This window comes from Battus philenor, unplaced genomic scaffold (assembly GCF_028537555.1).
Source record: "Battus philenor isolate CCGP_79_NKW_IND1 unplaced genomic scaffold, ilBatPhil1.0.hap1 SCAF_8, whole genome shotgun sequence".
In the NCBI taxonomy this organism is placed as follows: domain Eukaryota; kingdom Metazoa; phylum Arthropoda; class Insecta; order Lepidoptera; family Papilionidae; genus Battus; species Battus philenor.
Genome location: NW_027181748.1, coordinates 9,215,524 through 9,238,553, shown reverse-complemented (window position 1 = coordinate 9,238,553; position 23,030 = coordinate 9,215,524). Strand labels below are relative to the sequence as shown.

General features: G+C 32.4%; 1 protein-coding gene across 1 annotated transcript in view; it reads left to right on the top strand.

Moving 5' to 3' along the window:
• The first annotated feature begins 2,887 nt into the window (after positions 1-2,887).
• The window catches only part of LOC137931755 (uncharacterized), a 59,500-nt gene continuing 39,357 nt past the window's right edge, over positions 2,888-23,030 (top strand). Inside the window, exons 1-5 of the mRNA XM_068775250.1 lie at positions 2,888-2,975; positions 4,409-4,574; positions 5,149-5,257; positions 7,163-7,310; positions 12,637-12,766. Coding sequence (XP_068631351.1) covers positions 2,955-2,975; positions 4,409-4,574; positions 5,149-5,257; positions 7,163-7,310; positions 12,637-12,766 — 574 coding nt within the window. The 5' untranslated portion in view covers positions 2,888-2,954. The remainder of the gene's footprint in view (positions 2,976-4,408; positions 4,575-5,148; positions 5,258-7,162; positions 7,311-12,636; positions 12,767-23,030) is intronic.

Sequence of the window (23,030 nt, the reverse complement as noted above, 5' to 3'; positions counted from 1 at the left end):
CTGTGCGCTTGTTAATGTTAAGTCATAAAAAATAATTTATTTTTATAATAACTGAAAATATGTAAAAAATAACTATTCGTTATTTGTTTGGTCAAGGTTTTGTATTTGTTTTAACGTGTTGTTAGCAAAACTTAATTTTTAAGTCTCAAGGGACGAAGCTCGGATACGCCAGCTTGTTATTTCGGGTTGTAACTATCACGGAATCTTATTGTTATGGATATACTTTTAATTATGTACCACACTGTTTTTAGTGTTTAAAAAAATCACCCTTCAGGCTTTCTCAAATATATCTGTTAACTGTACCGTCAATTCATTTTTCTACCACTGAACAACTAGGCGTATGGAGGAATAGCATACTTTTGTTGCAGATATCTCTTGCATTCACAGGCGTTTTGCGCCTATTTTAAACGCAAACAGTACAAAAGTGGAGCAGTTTGCTAACGTTTGTGTTTCCATACAATATTAATAGAGGTGTCATATACTCGCATATGATAGTAATTACGCAAAAGAACCTATCAAGGTCGAGCTTAAATAGGATTTATATTTAATAAATAGTATTTTCATATACTTCTTTAATATAGTTTAACCATAAACACTTCACACTATAATAAGCCTATATTTTGAGATGTCTCTATGACTTAACCAAGTTGCAGCAAGAAAAAACGCTAATATGTATTTGTGTCTTCTTCGATGGTGAGGAAAATCAAAGCCAGATGTAATCGATGTTGTGTACATTAAATATACAACGATTGTTTACAATTTTTTTTTATATCAAATCAGACATTCATGTCTACGAATGGCATCAGGATGGTTATATAAACGTCATGTTTCGGCTGCAACGAATATGAGTTGATAGGAATGTCTTCAAAAGACAAAAAATGCCTCATAATTATGTTCGTCGTCCCCATATTCTTACATAAAGGTGAGACTTGGGCCTTCATAAAAACGAACTGATTACTCATCGACGCGTTTGAGATGTGGTGCTGGAGACGAAAGATAAGAATTTTGTAGACTGTTGGTAGAACCAACGTGTAGATACATGTAAAAATCGAAATGTCTACTATCCCTTTCCATTATATGCACAATGTAGATTTTTGAGTTTTTTGATAATAAAGCCATGAAAAAATGCGACGACTTGAAAATACGACGATGACCACAAGGCTGCATTCCCCTGTGCCGGGCTGATCAGGTCCAAATCACGCTTGACAATTTTATTCTGTAGAACGCGTTTTTTAAACTTAATAGATGTGGGACTGTATATGTATTAAATATAATTACTAAATATACTCACAGATTGTACTAAAGTCTTAGTATCAGAGTAAAATTTATAAAACAATCATTAATTTATTATTCTTTCTGTGTATTAATGTAATAAGTCAGGTAATCCCTTGGGCATTATGTTTTTTATTTAGCGCCTTGAAAGATCTTGACTGAATAACAAGAAATATTTATTTCGGTGTAAATTAAGCAGGGTACAAGTCTTTTAGCGAATTTTGTCTTCACATGAATATATAGTATATAAAAAGTGCGTTTTGCAAGCATAAGATGGTAATTGCATACATTGGCAGATATTTTACCGGCGCAAAATTACTACAGCATGTTGAACTTGTAGCTTTGTTTTTAATTGACTTTTAAGGGTTGGCATAGCGCGAACGAGATCTTAACCTTGTAATATTACTAAAGCATTCGATTTTTGAACGAGATACATATAGTTCAAAGTATGACTATCAATTGGAAAACTGTTAATTTGTTACCTTTGATCAATGCACATTAAACTTATTGCAAAAGTTAAAATTTTAAATTAATTGTGTTATATTTTAAATCAGCGTCGTTAAACGTTCAATTGACTTTACATATATAATATTTGTTAATACAAGTTTTAAAATAATTAGGCCAAACAAAAGCAAAGTCAAAATACCATCAAAAATTATATGTGTGTGTTTTTGTTTATTGTTTAGTCATTTGTACAAGTGCTCATGTTTATTTAGGTCATTTCGGACCGTCACGTTATAGAAATATCGCTTTGTAGTGAAACTACTGAGCCATCATTTGTCACACACGAACTTTATACGAGTTCGTGTTCTCATTTTCAAATGTATTTATTTAATAATATCACCTAAATATTATGTAAAGTAGTATACTTTAATTTGAAGAATCAATTGTAATTATATAAAGATCAAAACTCAAGAACAGCACCGCTATTTCCGCTGATATTTTTTCATGTTTTCGTTAAGGCGCGGGATATGATCTTATGTTAAATTATTGCGAGAAGGATGACTAAACAAACTCTTTTCTTTTCTCACACAAATTATAGTTTAAATTTAAATATTGGATGTCAATTGAAACAAAAAATTGCCGTTTTAGGATTTTCTGTACTTAATCATATTATAAATGTAAAAAAAGAGTTATTTTATAAGTAACCGTTGTTAAGATTTTAAATCAATAAATAAAGTGATCACTCTGAAATGTATACTCGATTTATTTTCCAATTACTTTTGACGTTTTGGCGAAGTCCATTCGGCCAACTAGTCCTTAATATAATGTATACAAAGATGTTACAAAATGACAAATGCTGTTTCATCGTTGGCATTTACAGCTTGACTGGGTTTGAGGTGAAGGAGTCACTTAGGGTGATTTTTTTACGGTAACTGACTACAAGGGTTCTCTAAGGAACTTTGATACAAGAGTAAATATAAATATATACTAGATTTCTAATACTAAACTAAATAAACCAATACTTTCTGCGCATGAAGATGGATAGACCAAAGGATAGTTGTGTGAAAAAATGGTTCATATTAAATATTTATTGATGTATTTTATTTGAAATAGTCATTCAAAAATTTTATCCTATTATTATAACATGTGTTTTTTGTCTGCTGTTAGATGACGAGAGGGTTGCGGTAGCGGCAGGCAAGAGGCGATGATCGGCCTCATGGGCTGGCCGCCCTCTCAAAATGCGACAGCAGTCGACCGATGTAAGATATAAATATTTATCTAAATTTGCTAAGGAGAGAACATATCATTAGCAATAAGCCGTACGATTTGTGATGATGTGTTTCATTTCTCCTGCCAAATAGCAGGCCATAAGTATTTTTGGGGCTTGGTTTAAAGAGCGCCATAGGTAAAGTGATACCGAATTACTGTAACGCACCTTCGGAAAGCGCGACTACAAGTCAACGAAAAAAAAAATTGAGCTGCTGCGAGCGTTGACGGCGGACCGTCGGAACGAAGCGACCATTACACTCCCTGTCTCGCGGCGCATTCCTAAGGCGCGGTACAGCGGACTCGGTAGCACTATATTAAAATTACCTGGATAATGTTACATCACCTTATGTATTAAAATGTAGCTATACAAAATTTTAGGTATTGGGCAGAACATAACCCTCGCTACCTGAACATTATATGGAAAGATGTTTAAATGACAGACGTTCTTATTTATTATATCACGCTGAAATCTTCTGCAACTATACTGTAGAAGATTTTAGACAACCTTTAATTACAACTGGAAGATACATAACTATTATGTATAAGCTGGTACTGGCGAAGAGAGCTTTGTGCTATCTGTTGACGATGCTATTAAGACACTTGTATGTGACATGCATAATTCTGGTAATAATAAAAAACATTTTTTATGGTGCCTTCTAAAAAATTTGCAGGAAAACTCTATTAAGGTAGTATCGACGGACTCAAAGATTAAGCCCGAATCCTCCGCTATTTTCTTATATGTGCCTTTGAGGTTTAATTTTTAATGTTAAAATTATAAATAACAATATTGTACTCGCACGTTTCTTAGAAGTTATATTTACGCAGGTATTTTAAATTTATTGTCAATCGTTTGTGAATGGTCTGCTATCTCGATTAGTGTCAATAGCTCATTTACGGTGACACGAAGACCTACTTTCCGAAGCGAAGTGTGCTTGTTAATTTCCGTATTAGCCTTCAATTTCAACTATAGATACTTTGTGTATATATACGATATTAAGTACTTTCCAGTTAATATGTAATCAATAATAATCCGTGTGAATACTTTGAAAATTTCTATAGTTATTGGTTCACGAACGTAGGAAAGAAAGGTAGGCTTCTAATCTCATCAATACAAAATAATGCATTTTTTCTCATCTATATGTAGATATATTGAGTAAATTTATTAAAAAAATATATAAAGATTAAGCACAACAAAACAGAGTTTGTTATAAACTCTTTTCAGAAGAGGTCAATCTAATTATATTTTCTATCGAATCATTGCATTCTTCTCATGGTGTAATTAGGGAACCACGTGAAAAACCATTTGCATATTGGTGGATCATTAAACTGGGGGGATGATGAGAACACAGTCCATTTAATTAGATTTTACGTAAGGAAATATGAATTTATTTAAAGCTACAGTATAATGTTACTGGCTTTACAGACGGTCGACAAGGCGGTATGTACGGAGGAATCGGGTGCAGCACGACTAGAGGCGGTGTTAGTAGCGCTGGTGGAAAGAAAAGCCCGCGCACTGCATGCCGAACAGATGCGACGACGCGCGCGCACCCATCCACTGCTTCTGTTGCTGCGAGACCATGTTCCAGACGGTTAGCATCATCTATAGTCTATAGCCTTAGTAATCCTTATGGACTCGGGGTCCGTGAGATTCGACGGGCATCTACTTTGGCGGAACAAAAATGTAGTGGTCCACAATTCGTACCAAGAAGTCCACGACATGCTTTTGTCGTGTTTTGTATTTGGCATATTTATACTGCGTCCGCCTGAACCAGCGAAAATTTAAAAGAAGTCTTTGAGAAAAGAATTTGCGAACATTTTATGTAGAGGTTCCAAAATTTTTACATAGGTAGTTAGAGCTTTTCATAGAAAAGCTAGTAAGTTTAAAGTCAAATGTGTTATTATGAAAAACCTGTATTGTCAAAACTTAATATTAAATATATATCAAATAAGACTTAATTAAAAATTATTTGTTTCGCTTAAAGATTGTCGTTTATAATTCTATGCAAGTGGGTAAGTCTAGACGTCATTTACGCAAGTATCGACAAACACGGGTATTTGTAATAGCCTATTTGTAGAGCAAGTGCGCCGGGACCATGTATAATTGAAACAAATCGTTTTAGTTGTAAGAAAAAATAATCATTTGTTTTTACTTTATTATTTTAGAGGAAACATCTATGGTGGACAGCCCTGGAGATACGATACCATCACATTGGTGCGAACACGAGATTGCCAGACACAAGCGGAAAAAGCTAAAACTACAAATGCATCACAAGTAATTATTCATATCTATTAAAATTAAGATTAAGATTTATCGTTAGTAATACAAATTATGAAGAGACGGTATATACTAAAAAAATGCATCTATTTATTTTTAGCTATAAATTTACATAAATGTAATAATAAATCAAGTTTAATTGTTAAGTCTTTATAAATTAAATGTACACCCTAGACGCTATTATGGCTCTAAATTTGGGTACATGGATTCTGGACGAGCCCTCTTGGTTAATCACTGCATCGTACATGTTCAGATTACCCATTACCTAATTACTCTTTATTGTACTTCAACAGGATATAAAAATGAATAAGCTGAAATCAGCACATAATGAAGTACAAAATGTAGTCTAATCATACGCAACGATTTTAATCTAGACAACCATTGAAAGGACTTACGGATGTTAATACATATTACAGATTACTTATAATAAGTATTTATACAACCCTTTAGCCAAATAATATAAAAATTCAAATATTCTATAATTTTCCGAGGGAGTCATTGACCGCAGTTTGTGATGATAGGCCTAGCGTCTTTACCACTAACTAACGTGGTTCACCTATCTTAGCGCTTGTCCATCTTAGACGCGGTGAAGTTAAAATTGCAAACGAGCATATATCTTTATTCCATGACAATTTATTTTGTCATGGAACGTTACGTTACGTTTGAAAACAGAACATAAGTAATGAAGTAACTATATGTGACCTCTGAAACTGTAATTAAAAATTAACTATTTACTACATAATACGTTTACACAATGTAAATAATAGAAAAAAAAACAAATTTTGTATACCTTCCTAGGCAAGTTACTCGAGTTAATCAAGTTACTAAATCTTTTTATAGGTAAAGTATAAGCTTTTACAATTGGATCCCAGATAATGTTCAGATATCTTCTAAAGTTAGATTCAAAAAAGTCAAATAATATTTGAATGTCACGGTTTTCTTGATTGTAAATGTCTTTATACAACATAGCTTTATACACACGCTATTTCAATGTTTATAAAAAAAATAATTTTATATGCTTTTAAGAAATATATAATTCCGCAGAGTTTCTTACGCCTGTGCTTCTCAAGTCTGAGGCATTTATTATCGATGTTAATAGTGAGCGATGTTATCCGTCGTAGGTTTAAAAAAGTTTTAAAATTTGAATTTATTCTTTGTTAGAAACTATGTTTTAAACAATGCAATTTGTGAATAAAGTGGATTTCAAAACACAAATATTTAATTTAATAGTTTACAATTAATCAGAACAAGAATTAAGTATAAATAATCGTTGTTAATTGTGATCGAAAGTCCATTGCAAGTACAAATTTGTTATTGATGTTTGAATATACGATCGTAAGAAAATGCTAAATGCAGGCAGTTTTCAATCAGTGTTATAGAATATCGAAGGGGAGGCCTATGTCGAGCCGTAAACGTCCTTACGTTGATTTAATACGATGATAATATGAACGTAGTTTTAGTAATTATTAAAAAAAACTAATCTGTGATAATGTATCAGGTTAAAATATGTTTTAGTACATAGTCAGAGATCGGGTTTTATGATTTATTTTACTAAAGTTAAAACGTATGCTAAAGAAAGAACATTTAAAAAATAATTTTGAAAATGTGCGAAAAAGAAGAACAAGTTTATTTGTGTACAGATTGGGTGTTCAAAAACAGTTCATTTTTGATAACTATTCTATTATCGAGTAACTTAATAACAGTTCATAATTTACTATCAATAAATATACATTTGATGACCTGATCTGTTCATGAGAATAATAAATATACTAGCTTGTAATTTTTGTAGGTACTGTCTTCAAAAAAAAGTTCATTTTGTTGATTTTATGATGATTTAGCAACTCATAATTTCCCAGAAATTATTATTAATCTTATAATAAAATCTCTGTTTGTAATCAACAGAAACATGAAGAGTCCAGAGCGTCTAGAATTGGAGCGACGTCGTCGCCGTCGCCGGCACAGTCCCCACACACACGCGCACTCACAAAAGCCTAAGAAGCATCGCACACTGCTTGTGTCTGCGATAGATGAGCAAGCAAAAGTTATTCACGTAAGTTACGGATACAGTGTAGATAACTCATCTCATCTTTGCGCGCGGCTCTATGTGTGCGTATGCTAGTAAATATGTTAACTATGCATTGTGTAGCAGTGACGCTGCAGTAATCGCCAGTGTAAGATATGCTATTTGTTGTACAGTTGAATTGATCCTAAAAATTGCTATTCTCTCTTTTTAAAAAATATATAAGAATACCAAGTATTTCCGATGGAAAAAACCTTGGCAGAAAAAGAAGCCCACATTTTAATCAAAGATATGATCCATACGGAAATTAACTTTAATCCAAAACCGATAATCCTTTTGTTAGAAACATTCACAAACTAGCTTTTTTAATTTAACAAAAGATTTTTGAAGTAAAGATACATAATAAATAGACACGCATTTACTAAATCAAGCCATTGTATTATTATTAATTTAGTACTTCACTGTACCTTCTGTCACGCAAACACGGTCACCGCATCTGAACAAGTTTAACCCACATATAGTGCCGCGCATCAAGATGAGTTCAACTATCTACAAACGGTATTTTAATTGTACTGGGTTAAAATCCATATTTCTGTTTAATAACACGATGAGTTTGCTAGTGTATTTTGATATTAGGAGACAGGAGAAGATTCTCTTCTAAGAGACAAGACGTGCTTTGAGTTACAAAGATTACTTTTGATAGTGAAGAGTTCTTTTCTATTACTCATTCTAACGTTGATAAAATTTGGTAAATGTGGTAGGTTACTCTTGCAAGAAGTAATACATATATAGTCCCTTCGCATTAAAAATGTAGTGAGTTATCAATGCAATTGCGGGATAAACGTAATATATTCATTGTGTAAAAATTCAAACAAATGTATGTAAGTTAATTAAATCGATTTATTGAAAAAAAAATAACGTTAACAAAAGTATTTCCATCAGTATTCATTAAAAAAGATTCACCTTTTGCGAGTTCTTAGATATCATTTCATCATCAAGCATTTTCTTCGTTTATGATATCTTTCCGTAACAATGCCAAAATTTCAAAATTGTAAAACTATTTTACTTTAATACTGCATAATGGAACGTTCCATTGCAAGTACAACAGATTGAGATCTATGTTCGGCTTTCTTTTAATATATTGAGAATTATAAATTCTTCCGGAATTTATTGGTATTTCTTTATGTTAAGTTTTATATTGTCTTTTTAAAGTCTCGCATTAACCAATGGCTTGGACATTTTCACAATTTTTTCCTCATTCCATTTTAATATTTTCTATGTAATTGCATACATTTGCAACAATTTCTAGAAGACCCTACCACACGAACACGGTACACGTAAAATTTCACAAGGTACATAACACTACCTTTAATATTTGCGTACGGAATGCTATTGTTTGTCGGTAGATTTACGCACTGCGTTGGTACTCATAAAGAGCTTTTTCTCCGGAGATTTCGTTTAAAAGTAATTTTGTGATGTCATCATCACTTAAAGACTGTTCTTACGATTCATTAATCGTCATTGCATTTCTCGGGACTTGTAAAAAATATTAATGTAATGGTCAAGTCGTCTTAAATATAACGTGACCAAAGGAAATTTTTTTTTTTTCATAAATAGAAATGTTGAATGATGTGTTTCTATAATTAAGTCAGAAGATGGCGTAAAATATAAAATGATGTTTCGTCATTTAGAGACGTTTATTCATAGAGGGCGTTTAATTTTAAGGTTGATCATTACATTAAAGTCATGTAGATGGCAGTACTGTCGTCGCATATAAGCAGTCCAGTTGTATAGTTTGTGAAATCATTTGGTAGACGAATAAAATATGATTATAAATTATAGGATGCTTCCCATTACGTAGAAATTCTTTATTAGAGTGAGCACGCATCGCGTATGAACGCGCTCTTATATGAGCAAGAGAGAGTCAAGAGAGCGTCATTCTTGTGCCATTGAGAATTCTGCATTGATGACATGGGGACAGCATGGGCTTTCAACTTACTGTTCCAATATACTTGATTACTTGATACTTGATTTACTATGAAAGAAAATTGCCTAACATTTTGTGTTTTGCGCTTCGCCACCATTCACGGCCCAGTTTCCCAGATTGTTTTTCTATTAGACAACTTTCAAAATTTAGCTGTTTCTGGTGGAGCCCCTTTAACTACACTTCTACCATATTCCCAAAACTCGGCATAAAATGTGAAGATTTGATTTAAATATTGAATGTTCAGCCGGTGGTGGCGCTTTGCAAATTTCGAGATGTACGAAATAAGCCATTTTATACAAGTTACTTATCTGTTTTATTATTATTATTGATAGATGTGGTCAAGACAACATTTTAGTTCGTTACTATCGAAAGGTGATAAATTTTGTGGACCTCTGGTTACGAAATGTAAACTCTCATTTTTCTGTCACGCCAAGAGATTCCACCTGGACAACTTTGAAAACCATTTCCTTTCTAAATGATAGTTCCTCTGTGTACGTAAGCAGAACATTAGCTGATGTAACAACAATGCGCTTCTAAAACATGTGCTAGCATCAATAATTAGAGTGTACACTTTCCTATATTCTAAATACATTATGGATAGCTTTGTACATTCCTCTATTTAGGTTATTTATAAAGAATAAAACCTGCATGTGAATCAACCTACCAAAAAATATGTAAAGAAAATGATATTTATTTATTATTAATTACACAATTACAACTCTTACTCTAGTATAACTTCCAACAACTTACGCAGTTAGTCTGCTGGAACCTATGAAACTAAAGAGTGTTAATACACATGCATAGGTACATAATAAATATTACCTATGTTAACATGTATTTTCAAAGTTATACTTCTTTAGGCGCGGTATGAAATAATGTTGAGAGTGAAATTTTAAGATGTGCGCACATCACTGTAACACAATAGTAACAGGTCACTTTTTTAGTTAAATAATACAAGTGCGAATTGTATATGACGGATTTAATTATTTATTATATATTATTAAACATAATTAATGCTAAATAATATTAAATTTTAATGATAAATATCTATCATGGGTTATGTAATATGTAATTTTTGGTATATACAGAGTCAATTTAATAATACATTTGATTATTTGATTCGAATATCAAATTTAAATATTACATTTTAATATTTGTTATTGAATTGAATCAATATATTTCGAACATTTTCTAAATTCCATTTTTTATAAATATATAAATTTTTATTTATTATAAAAATATAAATATATAAATATATATGACGTAATTTGTACTAAAAAATTTAAGATTCTTTATTTTTATTGGTAATTGATTATTTTAAACATAAATTTAGAAATATTAATCGTACTCTAAATTTAATAATTCATAAATATTTCAAATATTGTAGATTAATAATTTTGTTACGCATATTCTAAATTTTATTTTTAATATTACTTATTATTTTTTTATTTAATGCTCTACAATAAATCTTATTTATCAATCTAAAGTTCTCTTAGTTTAGATTTGATTTGAAATTAAGGGTACTATTAAAAAAATGGTTGATTCATTTTTTTCTGAAAAGAATATTATGGCCATATATAACAGCTGGAAGAGAATATCTTGGTAAAAAAAACAAGCTACCGGTAAATTTAAGTAGAGTCTTCAATATCAATTTTAGAGTTGAAGTTGCTCGCCTTCTTGTAGATTGCCACCAAAATGAATTGAATCTAATCAATAATAACAATTATACTCTAGTTTCGACAACCCGACAAGATTCTACCATAAACGTTGTATTTGCACGATATCACAACGCTGTTAATGCAAAACTTTTCGAACCATATTTTTATTATCATAAGCCACTGATAACTGAAGTTTCGATTTAGTCATTATCAGAAGATGCTGTGGCAGTGGACATAATTTAAAAATAACATTCGAATAGTGAAAGAATTTATGTTACACTTAAAGTTAAAAAAATAAATATTCATAGTTTTCGTTTTTCAAATATAAACTAAATTTTACTGTGTATTCACCATCCTTCTCCAGTCTAGTATTGTTTAATTGGCACAATTTCAAAATTTACCTTTCAGTTCATTTACATCATATAATTCGAAATTATTCATTTTGGTAATTTAAATTATTTAACATTAATCAAAACAATATCTTTAACATTAAATTGTGACTAAAAATATGTGATAAATATATATAAAAATAGGTATTAAAACAAATATAATTTATATTAATTATTAATATAATACACCTTATTCACAGGAATAATTATTTACATTTATAAGTATTCTTATATCTAGTCTAGCTATAAATTTTGTTACTGGCTGATCACATACATTAAACAAAAAACATTAATTTGAATTTCGAGCATTAGCTTCTACGATAAAAAACAGACTTCAGTCCCGCCATTATTTTATGTGTTTTGTTTTCGAATTATTTGTTTTAAAAATGGAGTGGGGCACTAAAGAGAGAAGGATTGCAATAGATTCGTCGAAATCCCATAAGGAAGAAGAAAATCCTCTCCATAGTAATGAGAATCCCACCGAAGACACTTTCTTGGATTATCAAACAAGACTTAGGTCTACTAGCTTACCGGAGATACACAGGACATACCTTAAATCAGGTACTAAAATAAAAGAGAGTCGAAAGTCAAAACAGCTGTTACTTTGAGACGCGGAAGAAAAACTCAGAAAAATTCTTTTTGCCGATGAAAAAATTTTTACGATCTAGGAGCAGTGCAACAAACAAAATAATCGAGTGTATGCACAAAGCTCTAAAGAAGATCATTATCCATCATACGTCATGGTTTGGTGGGGTGGCTCCTACCAATTGATTACAATTTTTGGACTATAAATTGTGGTCTATGTTATAGCACATGGTCTGCTTTAAGCGTCACCCAAATATTGAGTCGCTCAAGAAATCTTTGGAGGCAGCAGTGACCAAGTTTCCAATGGAAACCGTTCGTAAATCCATCGACACATGGCCCGACCGTTTAAAAACTTGCGTTAAAGCTAAGGGTAGACAATTTGAATATCTAGTTTAGTAAGTTAAAATATATCTTTTTCACTCTACATAATCACATATAAAACTTTGAAATAATTTTTTTTTAAATTGTTGGATATTTTCTTTGTAGCAGTACTTATGGCTAGACCAGGTAGTTAATAGTAAATTGAGTTTGTATGTAAACCCTACTTTATGTCAGAAATGAACGAATTTATTAAATATTCATACTTTATGCTAAATTATTATACATTTTTATTATTAAAAAAGTCATTTTTTTTTGCGAATAATTAACTGTCGAGCTTAAACTGACATTTCATGTTTTAGTTTTGTTCAATATTAAGACCTATGTAAAATATTTTTAAAGTTTTTTTTTCATTTTAGGTACTGGATCCGGATGAATTGCCACGAAGAGCACGCTACACTATAATGGTTACGGCATGTTTGTTACTTTTCCTCTGCTTGCTGTTGGTCGGAGTGACACTTAGAATGGCGCCTCTGATCGATGATATGGGTAAGTCATATTAACCTTAGCTAACTTATAATATCGTCAAGTTATTGAAGCTTTTAAAATTACTATTTACTGATACATCAAGCTTAGCAACAAGGAGCATTGGACGTCCATCTATAAGGTGAACATACGACTTGGCGGTCGACGCTGGGTGCAGGCTGCTTCCTATCAGTTCTATTAGAAATTTGTCTGGCCCTTGTACATGAGTGGACGCCTAATAGTTAAAATGATGAGGTTGACAGAAATTTTAAGTATTTAATTAATTGAATTCAACATTATTTCATTCGAACTGAATATTTTTAATGACTTTCGTCATTTTTGGGGTGTTATTTGTTCTGGGTGTGCCTTTTGAAGCGAACCTCAAGCTTAATTACTAAACTGATGGTTTAGTAATTATTAAGTTCGCGGGCGGTTCGGTTTCAGAAACCTTAGCTGGGGCAGTAACATTAGACATTTAATTGGATCTGGGAACCAGGATTCTTTTAGGTCACTCGAGTGGACACTTAACTAAATGCTGAGGTGCAAGGGCCTCCGAGAGAGAATTTTGAATTGGACTATCGGTTCGTTAAGAATTCATTTAGTGTAATATCTAAAATTATACAGGATGAGGTATATAGGTGTTAAGGCTTTAAAAGAGAGAGTGTATAGCTCATTTTCTGTCGTTTAAAGTATTGATCACCCTATAACGTAATAATAATATATGTCACTATCTGTTATAAAAAATAAATGAATGTAACACATTCCATATTGACCACTTTATACATGATTATTGGAAATAAACTTTTACACTAATCACCTTGATTAAAAAATCAGCCTGTGTAAATGTCCCATGCAAATAAATTTATTGCGCGCCTTGCCTTTACTCGAACCGTCTTTGTACTACTACTACATTTACACACAAAATGGTAATGTAGCATTTGTAGGCTTTAATAGAACATGTAAACAGTACGGCGTTCGTCCACAACGAGGATTTCCTGGGCAGGAAGGTGCATGAAAAATATTTTTTTACATCGCTCTTTAAGATTTGACGCTCCGGGCAGTCAGCTTGCTTGTCCGCACCTTTATCCGCCGCTGAGAGTAATGTGTACAAGTGAAAATTAATCATTTACTTACATTCAACTGGTTCATAGTTGATAAGATTTTCACAAATGTTAGATTTGCAAATCTTAAATAAATAATGTAGGTCTTTTACGTTTATATATACTTTGTTTTTAAGAACTATATATACAGGATTGCCACTTCTCACAAACACGTTTCCAGAGGATGGGCAGAAGCGTTCTTTACGTGCCATAAAACCACACTGCGATCGTTGACTTTCCAGGCGTGGCGATTATGGGACATCCCCTTATGAATATCTTAGGGAGAGGACTTGCAGTGAACGTCTATGGGTTGAAACGACGACAACGAGGTTCCTTTTGCTTAGACTATCCAGATATGCACAACTTCTCTTCCTCCTGGCTACTGAGTATCGTGATTCTCTTTGGAAAGTTTGTGGCCCATTATGTTGCGCCATTTGTGGCGATATTAGGTGGCGTATATTACTACAGCCGCTGAAGCATTGAGCGTGGTTTTGACGTGATCGGACCAGCGCACGTACAACTATAGTTTCTTTATATGCTAGATAATTGTGGGAAATGGTGTACCCCTACCATAAACGGGGCGGGGACCCTAAACTTACACTAGCTTCGTCGACTCTGAGGCGGACGATGGTTTGACGTGGTCTCGATCCATATGGGCTATCTAAAACGTAAACGTAAAATAGCACGGCGCGAGAGAAGACCGCGTGGCGATCGCTGACCGGGAGATACCGCGGTCCCCTGTACAGCGCAGAGGGTGATCATCGGGGGGGGGGGGGAAGGGTTAGTGGTTAGGAATCCTACATACCCCTGTCTTCCCCTCAGAGGCGGGGCATCTTGAACGTCCGGAAGATCCCCCCCCCCCCCCCGAAACCAAAAAAAAAGGTGGGAAAGTATTATTTAATGTTTTTCTGTTTAAAGATGTCCTAGCTATTAAAGTTACCACTTAAATTAAGGTGAATTGCTTTCTATTTTCTTGTTGCATTTTGTAGACTATGTTTCGCACAAGATTATGTATTACAAAACTTTGTATAACATCACAATTTCATTATTATATCATTAACTATCTTAACACCTAGCTTTATTCGTCTCTTACTACATAATTAATACGTTAGCCGTTTTAAATCAAAACTAAATAAATTATAATACAGCACGTATTTAAGTTGACCACTAACCATGCCAATCTACAAGAAATATCGAATCGGTAAGTTATAGTCGTACCGAAATGGCGGTACTAGGCCGAGTAAAGATGAGGAAAGCGCGCACAGCGGTGCCGGTAATGATTTGCTATAAAAAGGTTATAGAAATAAAACAATTCATAGAATTAAGTTTTCACAAATTAATGTTTAAATTAATTACATATGGAAACTTAATATCTCAACCACGGTTACATTAAACTCTTATTATTTTTAATAATTCTATTAAGAAATAACTAGACTTCTCCGTCTTAGATTCTGAATACACTGCTGTTTAATTTTAATCGAATTCATTTAATTACATCACAGTATATTCATAGTTTATACCGTGAACAAAAATTGACACTAGTAGAATTAAGGCCGATTCAATAACCTTATAGCGATCATTACTATGCCAAGAATACAAGTTTAAGCAGAAAAAAGTTACAAAATAAATTTGATAAAACTTATCGCGTTTTCCGTTCACATGTATTACTGTTAGTTTAGGAGTAGAAATATTTTCTCTTAAGAAATGTAAAATACGCTTTTGTGGTGAAGTAAACCACATGGCTGTTCCATTGAGTATAGTAGTGTATTACTGTAGCAGATAAAGTAACTACGTATAATATTGGGGGATATTGCTCGTAACACTAACACATATAAAGCTGAAAACAAAATATTGACACTATTATGTTCGGGTATGAATATTGTACTACGAGTATATTATTTTTGCATTTTACAGAGTTGACGTTTTATAATTAAGCTCGAGATTATCTCGTTGACACGAAGTGCGGTTGACATTATCGTATACCGTGAGTTGCAGATCTCGTCAAAGGCCTGGATGAGAAAAGATATGACTGCTCTTCATAATATTTTTGTTTTGTTCACCTTATTAAAAACAATTAAATCTTTATGTATCATAAGTAAAAAGAGGTTTAGTCATAATTATTTTTTTTAATCTATATTGCGACTGTAAGACTAGACGTCGGGTTATTTAAGTATCTGAAATATATTCTTAGTCCTTTCCTCTTGACTGAGGGTCTCAGGTTCCATATTTCTACAGGATTTTCTGTTTTTAGAAAGTTTTGTGGAGCCGTGCGTGGTGCTGTTGCTTGCTTATGTAAATTGCCGACAAGTCTAAGCTTTTCCAGATTCTCTTTGCTTTTCTTTGCAATAAGGCTAAAGTATTTTCTGATATATTTATGTAAGACTCCAATATCACGATCATATGACCTACTTTATAGGGTTAATATAATTATTTAGATTTCAGAATCCAATGGCTATGTTCAATCTTATGCAGGTCATTGCTCTATTAGGTCAGAGAGCGTCCTGCTATACTATACCCAAACCGGGTCTCAATATAAAATATTTTGTTTACAGTAATAGTCATTTGTATGATAAAAATTCTCTGTCATTTGTGTCTTTGGTTAAAAGTCAACTAATATAAATTTCGGCTTAAAATTTGAACACGTATGGGTAAGCATACTAATGTTCCAGTTTAATGTGCATTATCATCATTTCAAAAGTAGAAAGTCTACAGCTGGAGATAAGTCTCCCCTGCACATTTTCATCAAGACCGATTAAAAGCGACCTGTCGTCGTGATGAATGCAAATTTCGAGTATTAGAAAATTATGGGAGAAACCTATTTCTAGAATATGGCTTCGGCCATAAATTTTCAAGAGACAGTCAGTTGCAAGGTTTAATAACAATTATATCACCAAATTTGCACTCATCACCTTGATTTATTCTATGGTAAATCTTTTTATCGTCGTCGCACCTGAAACGACAGAAGATAGCTGAAATGATGATAATAATAATGCTACTGACTAGTACAGATCGATTGTTAATACAAAAGTAATTAATATTAAAAAATGTAAATTAAATCTCTACGGCGGTTGCTACTTTCCAAGAAGTCACGTTAACTTGAACTTTGCTGACGGAAAGTAAAATAATTCTATTGTTTTAGAATAAACAATTTCATGCAAGACCTTCGTTTTTGGACTTTGACAAAAATATATGAGCGTACATTTCTTTAATATCAGCAATTAACTATGTACGTTTTTTAAACTGGGCTTTACTAAAGCTTACATATATTATGTGACCATTCAATCAGCAAATTGAAGACATAATTTTTAAGACGATGTTCAGTGCTATAACATGGTATTCAGGATATTAATGTAAACGATTTTTGTACGCATTTGTTATAAATCTAAGTATTATTTTAGTAATGCTAATTGTAAAAAATTTTGAAAACAATAAAAAAAACTTATAACTGTAATGCTCTCTATCGTTGGCTTTTAACCAATCATATCTTTAAAAACCGACAATGCAGATATTACCCTGTATATTGTGAATCGTTTCAACAATATACAAATGACACTATAATGCAATTAAACTTTGGTGATACCCGTGGTATCCAAGTCGGACTCACAATCTAATTCAGGAACAGGATTGCCTTTTTCCATAGGATCCTAAAAACAGCTTCATCTTTCCCTAAAACAATAGAGTCCTACATCTGTTTTAAAATTCGACGCATTCTTAATAAATATATAAAACTCTCTTCAAAAGTTTGCAATAATAAGATAAACGTGCATAATAAGAGGACAAAAGTTATTTGATTAATAAAATAAAGCTTTGTTTTTATCTTATAACGTCGACGACGACAGCTGCCTTACCCTCTTTACTTTAACGCCATTCTGCATTGCAACAATTGCTACTTACTTGTGAAAATACTTTTTTTTCTTAATCGAATATCGGCGGTATACTATTGTTGCCGGACAAAATTGTATCTTTTTTTGCGCTCTTTTATAAGCATTAAAAAAATGTTTAATTGTTAAAAATTAAAGACGCGTTTACACTTAGCTATTTATATAACAGAAATTCGTAGTATTTTATTATTATTTTAAAAAATCATCATTTTTTATTTACTATCAGTTTTGGTATTTATAATAAACTTTAATTTTTAGTTCTACGATCTTTACAACCTGTTTTAATTTAAGGTTAAATAATAATTATCCCAATTCGTAGGACAAATTAGAACAATCAATATAACGGCGAGAGAACAGCTTTGCACCGTGTAAACAATTCATTTCGACTAATATTTTGGCTTCTGGTAAACGCATCGTTAATAGTGTCACGAAACATTGATCAACGTTCTGAAATTTGTTTGTTAATTGTATTTGACGAATACATTGTAGTTGTATTAAGAAAACCTCAGAGTTTATTTATGCAGTAAAAATTGATTATGTAAGCGTTAATGTTTTCGAATTAACGATTGCCGTGGCAAGTAGAATTACTTTAATTAGACGTATTTTATTGTGTTAAGATGAAGACAAACGCGCTGCTTAATCATCCCTTTATGTGTCGTTCTTATCTCACTGTTTCATTGTAATGGAAATGACCTTTAAATAACAATTTTTATGGAAACTCTTTCCGTCAAGATTGTATGTTATAAAGCTAATTGATTTCAATTTTATTACAGGGTCGAATTGATTGTGTATTTGGTGCATATGATGTAGTCATAATTACCGCCGTTTTTACTATTTTTTTAAACATTTTTAGTGATCATAAAGGTGAAAATCAAATCAAGTGATTTGATTTATTTTCGTTTTTTTTTTGAAGAAAAGAATAATTTTTGTGTCTCTCTTGAAAAGTAGTTAGACTCGTTAATAAGTTAGCTTTCTCCCTCGGTGTAAATAAATAATAATATAAAAATATGTTAAATTTGTTATAGAAGTCGCATAAGTAAAATTAAATATTTATATCATGCCTCCGTTCAAACAACTTAAAAATATTTATTTTATCCGATGAAATTCGTAATTAAAAGCAAGTTTCTTTCTTTTTGTTATAAACTTAAAGTACAAGATATGTAAGATAAAATGTATTTGTGTTCAGTAAATTATAATAAAAAATTTGCTTAGTTTATAAAAAATAATTCAACTGAAAAAATGTTTTACATTTTATTAAAGTACGGATAAGGAAGAAAAGGACCTATATCTAGCCACTTCCGCACATGCAGTGGTAGTCGTGCAAGCCAGCCCGCTGATAAATGCGTATGCGGCAAACAATGCGAATCACACAACCGCCACCACTAAATTACTCAACACGCGTTTCACCCCTCCACGGGGCATCTTCAGGAGTTATGTTACACCGTACGTACCGTAACGCGAGGTAACGCCTGATTGCATTAAATATGTACGGATAAGGACTTTGTAAATAAGATTCAATGTTCTCCGTAGTTGCTAGTGACCTTAACTTAGAAGCCTAGTCTTGATAATTTTTCACAATACTATTTATCTCGAGAAACCATTTTTGATGTCGTCACACACAATGACGATGACGCAACTGAAAAGATAAGGTAGACCGCTTTTGTTACAGATCTTCATTTGAATTATTCGGAACAGAAATAACTTTTTTATTTCGTAGTTTCAGCCCATAGACGCGACTGCTAGGTACATGCTTACCCCAAAGATAATTATGGGGAATGATATATCATAATCGCTAAGCTTGGCAGGCGGATTGGCGATTGCGGAATGTGGTATTATCGTACACAGAGGACGCTGCTGCCCATCCTCTGGTTATTTTATTGTGGACCGTGGCAAACCTATGTAATTAATGCACAACCGAACCCGCGACCTACAATCGCAAGTCTCAGTTCTCTACCACTAAGCTACCAACGATCGACTTTCTAACTCTTCCATTTACATTTTAATGATCAGTTTTTATTTATAAACTCATTATTTCATTCTTCAGATAAACTTACTTACTTACTTTCACGATAAGCAACAATTTTTGGGTAATGAAATAGAAATGGAGTAGGCGACATTTAGTGTACTTAAAGAAACCAACAACGAACGAATCGAATAAACAATGCTTAAGACTTGTAAGGCTTACAAAGTTCTAGCACATTTTTATGCTACTTAGTTTGTAGGTTATATCGCCCGGATTTTCTATCCGATTTATAGTTGCCGTACAAACGTTTTATCTTAAAGTCTTGTTACATGCTTAATGAATTTATTACTGCCTAAAGTAACACCTCCAAAGCTAGCGTAGTTTTCTTAAGGCATTTTTCTTTCAAAGTAAATAAATTACTGAACAAAGTTGAATATTACTTGCAATTGGATTTTGTTCAGAATTTGTTGTCGAAATTACGTTCCACGAGACAGTATACATGAAAATGACCATTGTTTTATTTTGTGATGTGTCGGCCGTCGGAATCTGTCTTAAATACCCGCGACTGCGAGTGAGACCTTTTACCTGCCGTTCCGGCACAGCCACCTCGTTCTTAACCATGACGGTCTCACAGAAAGAAACTACGGCCCTCCACGTTGATTATCCGCCCAACATCGCCGCCACGACTGCGGGCAAGAGAAGCTCCTGTCCGATCTCGTTTACCAGGATTCATCGCTCCTACCAAGCCGAGTATTCCAAAAGCGTGTGCGAGGCGGAATCCTAACATTTGCAAGACTACTTAACTAAACGATTTTAATGAGTGCTAACACGTGTAACTATTGAAAATTTAGTTGGTTATCCCAATTTAGTCATCAATAATTAAAATATAAACTTATATACTGTTATTTATAAACTTAGCGGCTACATAAATATTTGTAAGGTTAAAATCAGGTATGTGCGTCGAGCAGATCGAAATAATAACATTACAGGAAAGGTGACGTGGTAGGCAGTGAGGTACGTAATATTGAGAAATGGGATTTGAGAGCTTTAATAGGGACCTTTGAGAAATAATGCCATTAACAATATAATAATTTAATAAGCAATATTAATTTTTAGTCCAAGCGATGCCATTTATCTTTTTGTGTGGCTTTTAGAAATAGGTGTAAAAGTATTAGTATAGGTGTAAAGTTATTTGCTGACACAGACTGTGACCAACTATGTAACTCTTAGTATTTATAGTGAACTATGACCGTTAGAAAATTATGCCATGAACATCAAAAAAATTTCAAATGTCTTTATTATATTTCGCTGATACACTTTTGCATAACAGAGATAGTTCAACACAGACGATCCGTTAGACACCATGCTGCCACATCTTTCCTAACTTCGTTATTTTTGATTTATTTATTCCACATTTTAATATTGGTCGTCAAAATATACCATCGCTTATTTCCTACAATTTTAAAAAGTTACACAATATTAAAGTACCCTTAACACACCACAATTTAAAAAATACTTCATTCTTATTTCATATCTTCATCATTATTTCAGCCGTAGCATGCTCACTGTTGGACATAAATCTCCCATGTAGCTTTTCAATGGGATAGATTGGAAGAAATCTGCTTCCAGTATTCCATCGACTTTAACAGAGTCGTCTTTCCACCTTGTTGATGAACGTCTTACGCTGCGCTTGCCAACCCGTAGTCACCATACCATAACCTAAACGCCCCAGTGGCATTCTCTCTATATCATCCTCTCTCTCTATCTCTAATATATAACGTCTGTCTATGTATATGAAAAATACGTATATTTTTACGAAGTTCACCAAGTCAAAATAAAAGTTATTAATCATTTTGTAGGGCACAAGGGGATGAATTCATCAAGAATTTTTCTTAATATCCGGAAGAGATTCAATATGGAAAGTTTTTAATTACTTTTATCGGCTGACTGTCATAAAGTGATTAGTCACTGGTCGTGCTTGATTGTGACTAATTTGATTTTTCGCTTGAATTTTAAATATTTGAATGTTTGATATTTTAACATAATGCAAAAAGGAATTTTGCGGAATAAGATTTTAATTTTTTCGCATGTAATCACTATTATTTTTTACGAAGAAAAAGAAAAGAAACTTACTTACCTAAAACCTTAAGAATAGTTAGTGGCTTCCCAATATTGTAACATATTTGAATAAGTAAATAAGTATAAATTCGATTAAATTGTAGACCTTCTTTTGAAACTTGGCTCAATTAAAATCTCTCTTAACCGATTCATAAACTCTTTATTCAACTATTAATTGTTTAATACAAAATAGTGACAAGTTATGAAAGAAAATGTAATATATAGATATTATAATCAAAACTAAAACATAATTTGGTAGTAATTCAATAAAATGATCAAGATGGTGAAAATACATATCTTCATAGTTGTTATTTTTTTATGAAAATATAACGTAAATAAAAGTGCAAATTGACTAAAACGTTAGATAAAAAGATTAAAGCTGCTCTTTTATTTGTAGAGAGTGACACGAGCGTTTCTGTTGTCATTGTCAAATAATACATTTGACGCTGTTACGTTAATTAATTAGAAATGTCCCTATCGACTGAGGCAAATATTTGGGCATCGGATTACTAAAACCAATGTTTACTATCTTTAATTGGATTCTGCTATGCATGAACTAATTTAGACGTATATTTAGTATTCTTTATTTGATTAAAGCATATTTATTGTTTTGGGATAACGAAACTTTAAAGCTTTCTTGTCAAAAATTATCTTTGTGATGTACGCCTCAGGTCTACAAAAATCAATCGCATAATTAATGTTTTACTGCATAGAAGTTTAAGTTAGACGGTAAGACGCCCATTGACTACTTTCTTATGTAGTTATTACTGCGTATAGCATGCAAACGAAAATGAACTTTACTGACATTCCATTGTTGAAGTTCTATAAACGTACGTAGTATTTTTTCAAATTACTATCACAAACGGTGTGTTGTGCATTATTTTTTTTAATCTGACGTAACATGTTTAAGACGTAGCATTTTTGCTTTAAATATTTTATTTTTTAATAATAATAATATTTTTTATGCAGTTACAGTTACAGACCCGTATTCAAAACCAGTTAAATGTTACATATCATGTGGATATGACATTATTAAATGTACCAATAGTTTTGCGTACGTCTTGGTTCTGATTGTAGGGCTTGTTTATAAATTAAATAGATTGATGTGTAATTTGTTATCAATATAATTTATCGCACCAGTAGAAATATTATAAAGAACGACGGTCATCTCAGATATCTCAGATTTGCCGATGACGTTTTCATAATTAAGATTATGGAGGCCGCAA